The sequence below is a fragment of the Columba livia genome, chromosome 1, assembly GCF_036013475.1.
Source record: "Columba livia isolate bColLiv1 breed racing homer chromosome 1, bColLiv1.pat.W.v2, whole genome shotgun sequence".
Classification (NCBI taxonomy): Eukaryota; Metazoa; Chordata; class Aves; order Columbiformes; family Columbidae; genus Columba; species Columba livia.
The window spans coordinates 124,594,931-124,612,979 of record NC_088602.1 but is presented as its reverse complement, the minus strand read 5'-3'; the positions used below and the strand labels follow the sequence as shown (position 1 = coordinate 124,612,979).

At 36.2% G+C, this 18,049-nt stretch overlaps 1 protein-coding gene across 5 annotated transcripts in view; it reads right to left on the bottom strand.

Moving 5' to 3' along the window:
• The window catches only part of EPHA6 (EPH receptor A6), a 502,797-nt gene that overhangs the window by 467,200 nt on the left and 17,548 nt on the right, over nt 1-18,049 (bottom strand). For all 5 annotated transcript variants that reach the window (XM_065076549.1, XM_065076536.1, XM_065076555.1 and 2 more), the window contains exon 2: nt 1,447-1,511. In XM_065076549.1, coding sequence (XP_064932621.1) covers nt 1,447-1,511 — 65 coding nt within the window. The remainder of the gene's footprint in view (nt 1-1,446; nt 1,512-18,049) is intronic.

Below are 18,049 nucleotides of genomic sequence, written 5' to 3'. Positions count from 1 at the left end.
CTTACTCCATACATCTTCCTGATATTATGAACTGCTCTTCTCCCACATATTTACGCTGGTTACTTTAAAAAAAAAAAAAAAAAAAAACTTATTTGGGAAATTCTCTAACAATTAAATCCCAATTACTGACTCCTTGCATTCTAGTAAGTGCTGCCAATTCTTTGCTGTGTCCTAAGACACCTGAAAACCTCAATAACGCTGCAAAACTAATGTTAAGGGTATGTATGAACAACCAAAATAGATTTGTTATAGATATGTTTTAATAAACTCTGAGTGTGGGTCTTCTTGTGATTGTATATTGAAGCTATCATTATTCAAGTATCTGAAGTTTTTAAGAATTTACAGAATAACTGAAATTATATCTTGCGTGCTCTCACATGCCAGACTCCTTGCTCAATTAAATGGAGCTCATCACAAGGCTAGAGCACAGAATTCCTTGCTGTATTTTCTCATCATGGTATATGAGAGTATTTGCTTTGTCTAGGATTTTTGAAGGAAATAAAACTTTCAGAATTATAACTCAAATTGCATGAGACTGCATACAAAATGTAAAACACAGAAGTATCTCTAACAGACTGGAACTATTTCTAGGAATATAAAGAACTGGAAAACCCTAAAAAAGAGTAACTCATAAAGTTGAAAATAGCCTAAGATTAAGAAATGTCACATTGCTTGAAATCTCTGAGGGCAGAGACACCAAAGGCACTTTATAAGAACGGATTACTAAGGTGCTGAGGATATACAATTTCTACTTCCTTCTGGTACAGATCACAAGAAATAAAATAACTAAAACCAAAACTGTTTTCTAAACTCATTTCAGAGAAGCAAGTAATTAAGAGATAATGCCAGCTAATATATAAACAAGCGATAAACAATGAAGAGCTATATGTACAATGACAATAGAACTAGAAGCTGATACAACAGCTGTTAAACAGTCCAGTATACTGTATCTTAATTTAAAAGTTAAACTACAAGTGCCTCTTTGTTACATGCATTAGCTGGGTGGAAAGTAAAGGCAGGTTTTGGAAGTGTAGCCACTGGCAAAGCACTGATGGTTGAACTTCTAAGAGTAAAAATATTGTCTGACCACAAAATCTCCCAGTACACCAGACGCCTGTAACACTCTGGAGCCCTGTACACAATGTCAAGTGCCTCCTGTCAATCTATACTAAAAGATCAGTGAACCTGTGTAAGACATAAATCTAGAATAGTGAAGCTTAGGCTAGAATAGTCAGTGCAGCAAGAGAAGGACATAACAATGCACACTCATGTTATTTTTGCATCCATTATTCCTATTCACAACACAAGCTGCTCCAGTCCTGAGATAAACTAAAATCTTTCTTACAAGTCTATATTGCAAGAATATCCACTGAGGTATAATAGCCATCCACTTCCAGAGTGTCAGAATGCCAAAATCAAGACAATAAAACCAAAATGGTGACTTACCCCATTTAAAGGAAATGTTTTCCATCCTAGTTCTCCGATGGCAGCTGTAGTATCAAGTAACACAACTGAAAATGGAAAAAGAAATGGTATGTTTGCGGAATTGCTTGGATTAGACATATACAAGATAGTAGAGCATAAAGCTGGTAAGAACTGAACTAGCCATGTTAAACAGGTACACCTGCTTAAAGCTATTAAAGCAATTAAAATGTTAAGAGTATGAATCAAAACAGAATCTAAACATTTAGGCTTTCATGGCTTACATATCTTTACCAAATGCCTTGGAAGATACCACTCATAAAAAAATAAATCTTTTGCCGAAATCATTGTCAAATCACAATACGCTACCAATGCTTAATCATTAAAAGGTAACCGAACAAGCACGCACAAGTCTGCAATCCCTTGCCTGGAAATCTAGAAAGTCTGCACAGGGACTTAAGCATTACAGCTAATAAAATAAAGAAAAACAGAGCTTCAAATGAATGGGGGGGAGGAGGGGGGGAGGGAGAAAGGAAGGGAAAATAAAAGAAACCTAACCATACCAAACCAACCAACCAACCAACTAAAAAAAAAACAACCAAACAAAAAAAACACAAACAAACAAGCACATAAACTTCCCACAAATAAAGTTGTACAATGCAAAATTGTATAATGCAGAACTTCAGAGTTGATACTTTATCTGGAATATCATAGTGCTGAAAGTTGCTACATATATTTCCCATCATTTCTGCCATATTAATTTTGTCTTTCTAATATACGACAGGATGTGCATTATTGTATATTATAATGCAGAATGTTTCTGCATTATTTTAATATGTTAAGTTACATTAGCGTAATTTTTCTCTTCCTTCCACTAATAATGCAAAAATTATACATAACGAAGCTCATAGTAATAAGGAAACTGACTGTAAACTAAATATTTATTACATGAGACATTGTACATACATGTACCACTGCCCTCTAATGGATTTTTTCATCTGGCCCTCTCATTTAAGAAATCTAAATTAGAATTTAAACATAAAACTAGGCATTGTATAGGGTAGGTATTTTAATTATCAAGCTAGTGTGTTCTGAATGCTCAGTTCCTCCTTACAGCCCACAAATTCCATTTTTTTCTTTGGATGGTTAAATGATGGAGAAAAAACGGAGCTATTGGTTTGGAACATGACACCACTATCCATACACTTGGGGCTTTTATGCTTTTGCACACTACCTTCTACCTCTTATCTGTCCAAACAATCAATGTACAGCTATATATAATGTATTTCTATAAAGCAACACAGCAGCAGCAGCAACAGCCAGGTCATGGTTTTTTGCCTTAAGGAAAAGACACATTGGCATAGAAACTGTGTGAACTCGCCAGCTTATTAGAGGAAACTTGACCTAGCATCTTCCTTCATCTTCTACATTAGTGACAATTAGAGTACCTCTATGTTTGAATGAGTGTTGACTTTTAACCTGAAACCAAAATAGTCTGATCAGCAAATTTACAGTAAGGTAACAAGCTCAACACTAAACAAATAAAAGTTTAATGATTTATTTGAAGAAACTAATGACATTTTTAAAATGAATCCTTGTGAATAACTTGAGGATAAATTAAACATTTATTTACAAGCCCTGATTTACTTCCAAAAAATGGAATCACTGGTCCCGCTGAGACTACTGCTGCCTTCCGATTACTTACAAAACTGTGATTTACAGCTGTCATAGTATTTTCTATTTGCATCATGCTACCATATTCTTGTTGAAGAGTCAGAAAGGCATCTTCCCATTTGGCCTGTGATGCAGCAGTTTCTTCTGTAAACCTTCAAGTTGTAATGTACTGGAGATCTGTCAATTCCAAAACAATTAAACCATTGTGTTTAGATATGTCCTCTTCATTGAGATGACCAAATGCTCAGCTGGCTTCTGAGAATATTTCAGTTCATTTTAGGAGTTGGTTTTCTTCTCTCCATCTCTCCTCCCCTCTTCTATCCACCCAGCAAATATGAACTATTTGTAAATATACTTGGTTTTCAGCTGAGGCTGTGCATTGCTACATATCAAGTGCTATTCTGATATTTTAATTCTTTAACACAGAATAAAATAAATAATCAAATGAAAATCACTATGTGTTACTGCCAAACCTATGGATCTGCAGGCAGAAATGAACTCTTTCAACAACAGCATCAGAGCTTGAGCATCATTTTCAGTTTTACAGTTTTTGTGGTAGTAGGACCATGATTTAATAAACATCATCCAGGTATTCAAAACTAATACTTCCAAGGAACAAGTCCCAAAATACAGGAAGGAAAACTAATTCATTTCTTCAGTGGAGCCTAAATGAATTAATTCCTTACCTGAATTAATCAAAAGCTACTTGCAAGCTCAAAGCTCTACATTAAAAAAATTAAAAACTAGAGTAAATTCATCACTGAAAGTATATTAAGTTTAAATTTAGCTGAACCACGATCTAATAATATTTCTTCTATACACCTACCAAATGATCCCCATCAAACAACTGAGTTTTGTTAAATAAAATGCAATTTTTGGCACATTTTACATATCAGGCATCTTGTATGCTTACACATGCTCACCTATAGCCACCAAATCTGTTAGAACCTCAAACTGGAGAATTCAAACAATCAAACAACTACTAATGAGAATTAGAATGCTATCCCCTTCAGAGTCAGAAATGAAAATAATAAAAAGTAAAATACTATCTTTCCAACAGTACTTGGTGTTTTAAGACATAAAATAATTATAAATCAAAAATGAGCAAATACTGGTAGATCTAGTAAACATTATGTTTATGGCAAAGAAATACAAACCCCAGCAAAGCAGTGAAATCAACAGGGCTGGCTATACAAATGAGGATGCAGATGAAGTAATAAAATCCTCACACACTTCAGTGATTTGGAGATATCTACATGATAGACTTCAGTGTGGGACAGAGATACCCAAGCTGTCTTTAAATGAGGTAATTAAGAAGCAGTCTATCCCCAGCAGCACAGACCTGATGGCAGACAAATCTGCACTGCCAAGAAGCTTCCAACTTGCAGCTCCTTGGCGGAATATTCACCCTGCCAAAAAATCCAGCCTAAGAGGAATGTCCACGTGTATACATCTGAATTACATACAGCAATAAGTGCTTCTCCTCTGACTGGAGAATAGTGAAAGTTTTGAAAGAACGGGAAATTCACAAACAAAGAGACTAAAAAGAGATGATGGACACTACACATATGATGCTTAAAATGAGAAAATTCCCTAAAAAGCTAATGGAACCATGAAGCTATATTTAGTGAGCTTTGTTTCTGCATTTACTTATTTATCCTCCTTTATATATCATAAAAAGCCCCATTCCTCTCAAATGAGATTTCCCACAAAGTGGCCATTATGGACAAGCCATTAGCTGCCAGCATAACCAAAAGTGTGTGTCTGGAACTACAGTAGTTATGCAAAATAGCTATAAATAAATTGGTTGCAGCTAGGAAATGTTATGGACATTTCTGACATGCAACCTCCACTTACAGCAGTCAGGTTTTTGAGGTGACATAGAGTATAAAACTCGAAGAGTGATCAAGAGTAAGAGAGTGTTGGTCTGCCATAACAAACTCATGTCACAATTTAAAAGGAACTTGAAGAACCTTTAAAAAAATCTCTTTGGATATAAAGAACCTGGATTTAGCACTTGCCTGTCTTTCCTTAAATAACTGAGCTTGGAATACTGTCACTGGCCCAACAGTAATACACAAACATACAGCTGTAAACCTATTGTTTTATTAACCGCACAGTTCCTACTTAGAATTTGAAAGAGTTTAGCTTTGTTTCCCAGTACGTACTTGAACAGATATTACATTATTATAACTCATTATGCCATATTGAGATCCAGATTCCCTTTTTTTTTTTTTGACATATCTTACACTGCTATTATTAGACTTTACAATTGAAATTAATCTTTTCAGAAATTTTGCCCGGTCCTGAGGGAACTGTTTTATTTAAAATTATGATGAGCAGAGCTCCAAGGACTGACAGTGTGGAATTTTAATTCTAATTCCAAAATACTGTTCTGAAAATGAACTCTACAATCTCGTCTGTACAATCAAGGAAAAAAGCCTTCCAAATATTAATTTAATTAGTTTCTTTTCTCCTTTCTTTCCACATCTCTAACAGTCTGACCTAGCAGTTTTAAATGAAAAAAGGATTTTGGCCAACTCCATGGAATCATAGTCTGACATCAGATCACTCAGCTTGATCTACTGCTCATTGTGGACCAATTTCACTGTTACCTCTATAGAGGGTAAGGCAAAAATTTGCAAGGAAAATGGAACAACAGACATTAATTTCTTAAGACAACACTAGTAACCCAGGGAGCTGCAGAAAAATACCAGTGTGGGGAAAAAAAAAAAAATCAAGAAAAAATGCTGTAACTCAGAAGAAGACAACTTGGCAGGACTGCAGACCAGCTCACTCCACCCCATCCCCCCAGTTCATATGTGTAAGACAAACACACTCAGCTGCTCAAATCTCTCACTTCCAGCCCCCAAGAGAGTTTGGGCTCTCTTCTGAAGTGTCTGCACTTTTTTCCAGGTTTTATGCTCTTTTTCATTAAAAAAAAAATAGTATCACCTGCAGTATAATGAAATCATTCCTTCTAACAATACACATTAAGATAAAAAGATAAAAATATTAAGATATTGTTATATCTTATTTAAGAACCCTGCCTACTTTTATATCCTGTTTATATACCCAAGGTCACACTAGCCTATTAACTGCTGCAGCATTGCTCTCATAGGCAGTTATCAGTCCATCAAGATCACTGTTCTTAATAGAATCACTCCTTTCCATCATTATTCTTCAGTTTGGGTTGCATTTTTGCACAATTTTTGTACAATGACCCATTTGTTTATATTAAAACAAGTTTTCACTTTTGAGGGGCTGACCTTTATTAAGTTATAAAGGCTGTTGCCTGTCTGCACATCTTCCTTATCTACTCACTACTCTGTTGTCAGCTACTCATTTTGTATTTATTTCCATGTTACTAATGAAAAACGTTGACCAGTCAGAATTTTGAATGGTATATAAGGAATATATAAAATTCTGCGATTTAACAGTCACTGAAAACTACTTTAAGGTTCCTTAGACCTCATTTTTTCAAAATCCATTTACTAAAAAATCTGGTAAGCTTTTTACTGTCAGAACACTTTGTGACATTTTGTCATATTTATAAAATCCAAACATGTTAGTTCTATGGTTTGTCTGCTTGGGGAAGACAGGAAGAAGAGTGAGATTTGCAACAAGTTACCTTTGGCAATTAATGTGTAATCAACTGGGAAAAAAAATATTTAAATGCTTAGGGGTTTTGACCAGGCCTGTTTTCCATAAAACAAATGAAATGGCATTCATTATATACATAGCAATTGAATCCTTTTCCATAATCTCCATTATTTTGCATGCAACAGCTATCTGGTTTAGGCAAGATTAACGAGCTGCAGTAATAAAGGATGAGGAGCACCTGTCTAGATAGCAATTCTGCTGGGAAAGTATATAGGAGTCATGGCAAATCATAGAGTAAACAAAGTATTGACAATGCTGTTTGACTGAGATAAACAAACAGGATTATAGCCAGTAAAATATATAGAGTAATCCTTCACCTCTCTGCAGCATTTATAAGGCTTTAGTGGCAGTGCTATGTCTAGTTTTCAGTGCCTTACTTCAAAGGATGCCTGGATCAGCTGCAAAGACACCAGAAGTGAGCAGCAGGAATGATGAGGTCCCTAGAAAGGCTCTGGAAGGTCTGAGAGCACTGGAGTCGTTTACCTCGGGGGTTACATTAGAAGGACCAGCCACTAACAATCTCCTAGGGTGTAAAGGCTGTTTAAGGCACAAGAGAGTAATTTGTTCACTATGTTAATGTCCAAAAAGGAAGGAGGAACTTAATTTAAAGTGAAAAGAGTTTTATGTTGGACTTCAGGAAAATCCTTGCTACTCCTACAGTTGTAAAGAAGAGGGATAGTTGTGACTAATTGGGAAGCTGGGGAATCTTCACTATAGGAGGCTTTTAAAGCACCTTAAACTCTGTCAGACCTGGTTTCTACATCAGCTCACGTTGCCCTGGAGCAGAACAGGGGAGCTAAATGACTTCTTGAATCCTCTCCAATGCTGTGATTTTTATAAAAATCTAGTTACCTGGTTAACGGTGCTTTGCTTTTCTGTTCAAAACAGTACTAACACCTATGCTCTTCCAATATTCTTGAATTCCCTGAGTCCCCAAACTCATTAAATTTACCATCAGTAGCCCAGAGATCTCCTCAGCCAATTCTTTCAGGACTACTGGAAGATAACTATTTATGCCAGATGGGGAGTACTTCATATTCTTCATGTTATGTGACTAAATTACTAATTTCTAATTTGCTCAATTCTGAACACCTTATTTTCTGCACCTTTCTAAAAATAGTTCAATAACATTCACACAAACATTTTTATTCATAATACAATAGGGAAACTCTCATTATCCTAAGTACTGTGAGACCTGAGCTTTTTCCTAAGTCACTTAACTCCTATTTTCAATTTTCTACACTTCATATTTTCTAACATGTATTGATTTCCACATGTATCCTCTCTTTTCCATTAATTATTACAAGTGTTTGTATTTCTAGTTTTTTTTTTTTTCATGTTAACTCTAATGTAGGTTGAGCTGTAATCCAGAAATGGCCTTTTTTTATTGATCAATGATTTTGATCAAGAATTTTTAAAAGGAATTTTCACTTTCACCTTTTTCATCTCACATTTGCACACTCATAGAAACTTACGATTAGAATTCTCCTCGAATGAATGAGAACTGGTCAGAATAATTTTTCATGTACAAAACCCAACATGTCATTCATGATAAATTCACCTTCTCAGTCCTAAGAAGTCTGCAACATTATTAGATTGGGTGCAATATTTTTAATGTTGGATAACTGTCTGCCTAACTTGGTGGTGTTCTACTCTCAGTTATATGAGGTCTCCAGTGAGCATCTTCAAAAACTAATTCCCCGACAGCACTGTTTTTCTTTCCATATATTACATACAGATGCTTAAGGAATAACTTGCCCTATTTTCTAACTTTATTCAGTTATCTGTTTCAGTCTTACTGTTCCCTACTACGTGGGCAAATATAATTTCAAATCCTGTTACCCCGAGCTAACAAGATCAAAACAAACAGTGGTTCTTTCGCATAAAATGCCACTACCCACTTTTTTTTATTTAACCTTTTTTTTCCCTAGAGAACCTTTTTACTTATTTCTTAGCAAGATCATTTTAAAAAATAAATTAAAATTTATGCTCTTTGCTATGTCATTTTATGCTTTCCTAGACTTTCATAGTGCTCCTGCTACTTTAGAGCCAACATCCTTTCCATACCCTGCGTGCAAACACGCATATTCTCCCAAGAGTGGAAGCCTGCTGTAATCCTACTGCTCCATCTTTCACTATCATAGAATGTAAGCTAACATTTTCCTACCAAAAGCTTCAGTTTTACATTGTCCTTTTTCACATTGCCCTTCTCCCATTCTCACTTGAAAAATCAACATGAATCCCTTTATTCCCATGCCACACTATTATCAGCATTGTCAACCACTGTAGAGCCCTCAGTTACAAGAGTAACTTCACCAGATTAAGTGTTAAATAGAAAAAGTGAAATTAAGCCCTGATTTACTTTACATTACTTAGAACAAGTCCTGAACATTATACATGATTATATCTGTAGAAAGGGGAGTTATATGAACATCCACTCAACTTATATTTGCATGAACAAAAATCCAGTTTTACAATTATTTCCAAATAACAAGGCATACAGCCATGGTAGGATGAAAAAATACTCTGATTCTAAACAAATAATCTAATGTGTGTTTCAGAACCTCCAAAGTCTCTATTAAAAAAATGTAAATTTTCATTAAATCCAGTGATACTTGACACTCAAAATTCTACAAGCAGGCATAATTAATTTTATTACTTCTACAGCACCACGGGATTAAGGTATTTGTCTTTTACCAGCATCTTCTAAAACTTTGTAAATGGTTTACTTCACGTCTAAATTCTCTTTATCTAGAAATTATTGTTGAAATCATCACTGTAAATTTTGATGGATTGCCATAAAAATCTGCTCTTCTGTAGAAAGCCTTTGGCTTTCATATGCAGAGAAATATAGGCAACAGTTAAGTGTTATTTCAACAATAAAAAGACCGTAACTAGAACATATAGTCAGCTAGTAACCTATTACATTTACTGTGGCTTGTTTTTAGTATATTAACATGTACCTTTCTGAAGGCAGGACAGTGGATTTTTAAAAAGTGGTGGGTCTGTGGCTGCAGTCTGCCAAGCTTTACATTAAGTTTAAGCTTTAAAGTATCCAACCACAAACATTTCTTATTTTAACAAGAGCATTTTTACTTCCTTCCTAATGCACTTTATTGTAAAATATGCCATCATAGTACTTTAAACACTTGTCAAAATGCTCTGATAAGCAATTATTGTAATTTACACTTTATAACTGTACACAGCCCACTGAACACACCTGCATCCTGTCTTACGTCTACTTTTAATTGTATGATTGATACCTACAATTTTTTAATTTTAGGATCAGAAAATGTTTGAAATACTGGACAAATTAAAATATCTATAAAGTTGGATCTTAAGACACAGCAAGATTAAAAAAACCCCAAAACTGAGATGGACAGACTTATTTTCAGGAAATGAGAATCCTTACACTCAAAAGAAATAATAGTAAAATTTTATGTTCAGTTTTTGCCATTGTTTTGTAGCCTGTTTTTAATAGCATTAAAATTACTTAGAATAGTGCTAAAATACTCATTAAAAACAAACAAAACAAAACACAAGCTCCACACCAATGCAACCATCTGTGCTTTAATGGTTTCTTTGCACATGCAGATATGACCACTTTGATAGCAAATGTCTCTCTAAAGTAACTTATGAAGGGCAAAAGTCTTTAAAAGGATATTCTACTAGGATAACACATTGACTGTCTTTTCTCAATATCAAAGTGCTGTTGTCATACAACTGTTTAGAATATAGACAAATATTCCAAAGAAAGAGGAAAAGTTAAATTATTTATCAGTCACTGGCACATAACACCAGTCAGTAAAAGATATGGTCTTGCCCAGTAAGGCAGGTTCCACGTTTCATTTCATGAATACAAAGTGGAGCCCTGGGAATCATCCGGATACATTCAGTGGCACCAAATGAACCAAGCATGTAGAAAATGTATCTGGAAGTGCAGAAATACATGACAATTTCTGCACTGAAATCTTTCTGAGATAATAGATACAATCTCAAATTGTACACATTTAGATCTTAACTACATATTCTGCCCCTTTGCAAGGTTTTTGCCCTAAGACAACTGTAAACATTATGTATTTTGGGGCCTAAAATAAGTGCTTGCTTCTCCAACGTGAGTCTTACTCACAAGCATGAGAAAAAAATACTGGGGTAAAGAGAAAGCATAATCAGATCTAAAAGAAATAGGAATACTTCAGAAATAGACAAACCACCAAGTTTTCCTCCAGTAACTGTGGAATGGAGAGTGAATAGGCAATACCCTACATCTCCTAGCCTGTAATACTTTTTTTTTCCCCCAGGAGCAGCGCCAAAGTGATTTCAAAGTGATTTAGTTGAACACTGCACTTCCAAAGAGGGGATAAAACAGGAGGAGGTTCTCAAATCCAAAGATCAGCCAGAAGGGACTAATTCCTACATTTGTAATGCATCAGAAGGGGCTGAGGGCTGCAAAGTCAGCCCTGCAGGCAGGCAGCAAACACAGAACTGAAGAATAAGTCTAGATAGGTAGAAGCAGACTGCTCAACTTTAGTGGACTCCTCAAAGAGAATGATGGGAAAAAAGCAGAACAATCTGTTCTCAACCAGTGACTCAGCTTTCGTTTCTAAAATATTCCTTTTCAGCAGGGATTCCTGTTAAAATGAAGTGAGATAAACTAATGTTGTTCACAGGTCGAGAAAATAACACCAGAGTTGGTTTTTGCCACATAGCTGTATTATTTCCCTAAGCTTGTGGTTTCACATGTGAGATACATGGAAGTCACGAGCTAACCCTGATAAAAATGGGAGTCACAAAATTATGATAGAAGCTCAGCTGCCCTATGTAATAATTTTCATTCTGACTTGAAAAAGCTAATAGATACTCAATTCAGCATCATGTTCATGTCAACAGTAGAGTTTTGGGTAGATTTTTCTAAATTAACATGAATACCTGACAGTTTTGCCAGTTCTGTTTATTAACCTGAGTACATCTTCATTAGGGAAATCAGAAACAAGTGAAATTCAGACAAATGGATTTATCTTTCCTATCTTTCCTAGCACTAGTAAAGTACAAATGACTTGTGTGTTGAAGTCAATCCTGTTAGATTGCACTTGGTTTTGGAATCATGATGCTAGACTTAAAATTCTCCACTTTGCTGTTAACCTTTCATTTTCTGCATTCTTACAAGGATTTGCTTTTATGTCTTTTTTTTTTGAGTGGTGATAAAATGAACAGCTTACATGAAAAGCACCCATAAGTGAAAAAAAACATACAAAAGCTTTTAGAAAACTATAACACCTATACATATCTGTCCGTCAGACTAATTACTTAGCTAATAGTTCCATATTTACTGCTCCTATACTCTGCATTTCTCAAGATTTCCTCTTCCGTGGGGGCAGAAACTTCCCACAGGAGTCCACGGGGATCATCAAACTCACCCTGCGCACCCATTCCTTCTTGTACTGCACGGATCCAAAGACCCAGCCTCTCTATTAGTAAAGTGTGAAATGGTATTGCAAGGGTTTGTTGCCGTTGCTTCACACACAACTGAGAAGGCTGATACAGAGGCACCTTCGACCAGGTCACCTGTCTCTTTCCAAGTAGAATGAGAACCAGAATCAATATAGACCATTTCCACAACAGTCCTTTTAAAGAAAGAAATTTTGAAGAGAACAGCTGATAAAGTGACAAATAGGGGCTGGGAAGACAGATGGCCACTGCTTACTCAAGTACTTACTTAATAACCATAATGAAAAATTAGCTGTTTAGTGACTCTAAGGAACAGAAGAGACAGATGTTAGGAGAGGTACAAAGGCTGAAACAACTAAAGAGAGTTTGTGCTTGACTGGAGCACAGCCCCATGAAGAGCTGTTTGAGAATCTCTAGCTCAAGAACTGAGGCAAGGGACCAGTTCAGGCTCCCTGGCAAGGCCTTTGAGGGTGCACATTCTCGGAGATGCAGTCAGAGCTGCAGAGCGTGCCGCTTTCAGACAGGCTGAAAACAAGAATCAGGAGGCTGAAACTGACATAGAGGCCAGGCGGATGTGGGAACAACAGTCAGTGAAGTCTCAGGCATGAAACGTGAAGGCATGCACTTCTGCGGTGGCACAGACCTGTCCACTGAAGCCAAAGACTCTGTACTACTCTCTCTTTTCTGCTGGTTCTGCAGTTCAGCACAACTTCTTAACTCCAGGCAACTAAGAAAGGGTTTACCCACTGTGCTGGTTTGACTGAAAGTGAGTTAATTCTCTTCATGCAGTTACAAACTTTTCTTTTTCATACCTAGCATGGTTGTTGTTTGAATTTAGTTTGAGAACCAAAACATAACACCCTGGGACAGACTTAATTATTTTTAGTTGTTGTGTGGGGTCCAAGAATGTTTTGACCCACAGGTGTGAGGCAGCTAGCAAGGGGGGGCATAGATGGGGCAGACCTTGACTGACATCCAGACTGATCAGTAAGAACATTCCATGCCATTAGCATCGTGCTTCATGTTTAAGGAGAGTCGGGATTTTCTGGCTAGGGAGAGAGGAGACAGAGACCCATTCTGGTTTCTGCTCCGTTTTGGTGGAGTTTTGTTTGGGAGTTCTTTCAGTTCGGCCTTTTGCCATCCAGCCATTTGCAGAGGCCTCTCGGCCCTTCTACCTTTTTCGCTCTTTGTCTCTGGGATCAGCTTTTCGGGACCAGGTGCTGCTTCCTGGGACTGGCTGCTCAGTGTGGACGGAGTTCATGAGGAACTGCATTGTGTATCTTTTATTTTATATTCTATTTTCCAGTATATATGTGGTAGTATTAGTAGCAGGATATTAATATTCTTTTATTAAACTGTGTTTATCTCAATCTACAAGTTTCTCCCTTCCCTTTTGATTCTCTCCCCTATTTAGGGGTGGAGGGAGGGAACTGAGCAAGCGACAACCTTGGTTTTGAATTGCTAGCATGGGTTAAACCATCACACCCACACTCAGTCCATATTTTTACATCACAAAATGAAAGGCAGTCATTCCCATTTTGCAGGCAGAAAAGCTACAGTATAGAAAGCACAGAGTTCATATAGCCCATAAATGACAGATCTTGACTACCCTCATTTCCCAAGCTAACAATAATGCTAACAATGTCTTTGCGAAGTGGTACAGAGGATGGAAAAGCACAGCTGTTCATTCTGTTACATTGTTGCACTGTTGCAGTCTGAACTACCACCCAGAATTTATCCACAAGTCATATAAATGAGCCCCCAGAAGTGACAGGACATTATTATTATTATTATTATTATTATTATTATTATTATTATTATTATTATCCACTGCAGATCTGCCATATAGACAGGACGAAGTTAGTATTTCATACTCAAATAAAAGGGCCTGCTTCCTGACCTCCCTAATGACCTAACAATCCAAGTGTCATACAAAGGATAGGGGAGGGCTATCAAGGCCACAGTTACATTTTTTCTGCTTGTTAAAGGTGATATGCTTAGTCATGATTTTAGCTGCCAGCAGTTAAGGGAAGTCATTTGTAGAGACATAAGTTGTAGGCGTATCAATGCACAAGCAGTCATAACTTTCAAAGGCGTCAATGCTCTCCAGCAAAATGATCAGTGTTTCTCCTTCAATTTAAGTGGAATCTTGCTTGATAAGTTATCTACTTTAGAAGGGAAATATAGTTTGCCCTACTTCTGTAGTCTGAAAGTGATCATGATGTATCAAAAAAGAGTTTAGCAGAATTCATATTAAAAAAAAACCTTCCAGGAAGGAACACTAAGGCAACTCAGAAAACATGAGGTTAACATTTGGCTATATTAAATGCTTTTTTTAGTGCAGAGTCTCAAAAAAATATACCAAAGTAAATGCAAGTAAATGCTTATTAGAAAGAAGAGTTGTTCCGCTCATGACAAATACTCACAGAGATATCCCCAGTTTATATTCATGATGATAAAAAATGTCTTATCTCCTTTGATTAAATATCCACACAGCCAATCACTTTAATGTTTTTCAGCTTTGTAACTCTGTATTTCACTGAGAGTCAGTCTGTCACTTTTTCCACTAGCTCTTCATTTATAATTTGTGGTGTCAAGTACCAAGCTTTCACAGCATGAACATTTTACAGGTGCTAGGTCAGGCTGTCAAGCTAAAGTACATGCTAATAATTGGTAGCTTTGAACGTCTTGGCCTCTTTACCAACAGTGGAACATCAACATGAAGGCTCTATTGTTTTTACAAAATAATCAGCTTTCCACTACTTTTAACGTTATCAACAAATAAATATACAACATCCTGTCATCCCTTGACAGGAAATAAGTTTTGACTATCTAACCAAAGATCAAATTGCTTTAAAAGATTGGACAGCATGGAGTACTCTCTTTGACTATGTACAGACTTTGAGCTTTGAATGATATACTTCTAATGCACATATACGGAGATTAAAATTTCAAAGATAACTGAAGAGCATAAAACAGATCTAAGAATGCCATCATTCATGTAGTAAACAGTTATTCCTGGTCTGCTGAATCACTGGTCTCATGTTCAATGGCATATAGTTACCTACTTTTTTTCTTTTGTGACTATATGATAATCTAATCAGAGAAAACAAACTTTTTTTTTTTTCTGATTTCACACCAAGAAAGTAAAAAGACTGCTTTTCCTATTATATTATTATTTTTTTTCAAATTTTCTAGAGTGCAAGAGATGATCTGCATATGATACAGGAAACATTTTTAAATCTATCTCTTCCTCGTCCATAGCTCCTTAGACGCCAGCAAAAGAACAAAGTGGATGGAAATAAGAGCATTGTACTAATACTTTTTTTTTTTTTTTTAATAATTAAGGAAAAAAAATTCTGGTAAAACAGAGTAAAAACATTCACTTCTGATATGACTGAAAATAGCGCTTTTGGTAACAAGGGGTTGTCAAGTGTAACACACATGAATGTGGAAAGGATTTGTGAGACTTCCACTGACCTGAAATGAACACATCTTGGGCACAATGATTTGTCAGGTGCAGCACTGCATCACTACTGCTGGAAATGCAGTAGCACTCAGTGCCTGACTTAGTTCAAAGCACTGCTTCAAAGGGCTACTTGAAACTCAAGTGCCTGGTATACAACCCAGTGATGCAAGGGGAATGTCATCGATGATCACTGAAGCACTGCCAAGGGACTCTGAATGCAATGCCAAATACAGACTACACAATACTACATCCGCAATGTCACTGCAGAATACGGCAACCTTTGTATTTGAATGATTATCGCAAAGTTAATGTTTGAATTAAAATTTGCTTTATACCATTTTTCTTCAAAACTTTTTTACCCTCTTTTGCCATTCCGTCTGAAATGTCTGAGCCCAGAAAATGTGAGAAGGGGACAAATAGCACCATGACTGTGGAGAAGAATTACTCTATTCAAGGGAAAGAAAGGGAATAATTTAATATTTTTTTTTTCCTATCTGAAGATGACAATATAGTGAAAATGCTCAATCTGTCCGGGAAGTCTATCTAGTATATCATAGAATTATAGAACTATAGAATGGTTTGGGTTGGAAAGGACCTCTACAGATCATCTAGCCCAACACCCCTGCCACAGGCTGGGACATCTTTCACTAGATCAGGCTGCTTAAAGCCCTGTCCAGTCTAGCCTTGAACACTTCCAATAATGGGACATTCCCAGCTTCTCTGGGCAATCTGTTTCAGTGTCTCACTACCCTCATCATATCCAATCTAAATCTACTTTCTTTCAATTTAAACCATTGCCCCTTGTCCTGTCACTACAGGCCCTGGTAGAAAGTCTGCCCCCATCTCTTTTACAAGCTCCCTTTTTATAATGAAAGGCTACTACAAGGTCTCCCTGGAGCCTTCTCTTCTCCAGGTTAAAATGAAATACTTTAGGATGAAAATTAAGTATACACTTACATCCCTAGTTTAAAAAAGCAATGATAATTGGAAATAACAATTAAAATGGAATACAAATTTATTACACATTTTATAAATCTATGTTGGCCTATGGCCTCTTTTCTTACAAGAGCTATGACCATGCCTGAGCCATTCAAAAAACTGTGCTTGTTACTCTCACTTTCCCACCTGTTCAAAGTCTCAGTTCTCAGACTATTAATATAATACTATCTCATGGCAGGTTACTCTACCCTCTACATGAATGCAACCAATTATTATTTAACATTGTCTGCTACCAACAATAATGCATGCCTTGATCAGAATCTCGATGTGGTTTTTTGATTGTCCAGAGTCTCTTCATTTCCAGTGCTTGCTCTCAATCAGAACAAGTGATTCAAATCTCATATTTAATTTAAAACAGATGAAGGGGGAATTTAAGATGTTTCATTCATGTAAATGCCAAATTTATAGCAATGAATATTATCTTTTGTATTGCTATACCGCTTAATTTATTTCATCTAAGAGCAATAAAACAGAGTAAGTACTAAGCGATCCTAATAGCCAAGCAGAATCAAAATATGGAAGAAAAAGCTGAAATGTGAATTATAATGCATTAAGGTAAAATTACAGCTGAATTTGAGGACAATTTAATTTCATTTGACTTGGAGAATGCATTACTTTTCCAGCCTTATTTCAGTATTATACAAACTGAAAAGTGTTTTGACTCCACAAAAAATATGAAATATTATTTGTGTTTTTATAGTAAAGATATCATTAAATTACTACTTGTGTGGCAACACCATATTGGTAGCGAACATCATAGCTTATCATGTACATTTTGTTGTACAAATATCCAAAATAAATCTGGGTTAGGAAACTGAAACAAGTTGTAAAAGTTTTTAGCTGCTTTAAATAGAGAGCAAAAGAGGTGAGGAAGTGCATAAAAGGCATGCTTTTGAGAGAGACAGTATTTAACTGTGCAATTCATAGTGCATTTCTTCAAATGTCAGTCATGACACTGATCTTATTTAAGTAATGTCCTTGGACAAAGTAGGTTTGTTCTAATGAGATTATTTTCCTGGGAAAGCTGGGAGGCATTGTCACCACAACTGAAGGATGGAACTCTATGTGGGGGGCTATGGGGAGAGAAGAAATGATTCTTCATATCTCAGATAATAAAGAAGAGAGGACATTAAACACAAATTATAAGACAATCTGAAGGGAGCTAAGGAGAACTTCATTTATGAAGTGCAAGCCTAGCAGCAAACAGAGAAGCTAAGACATGCACGTATTAGCTGATGACAAGCCAACCAAGGACCAATCAAACAATGTGGGAATGAAGGAGACACATGTCATCAGAGAAAGTGTCACATATTTCTCACAAAAATACTACTATTGCACAAAGTACCTGTAAAATATCACCAGCAAAACTCCACG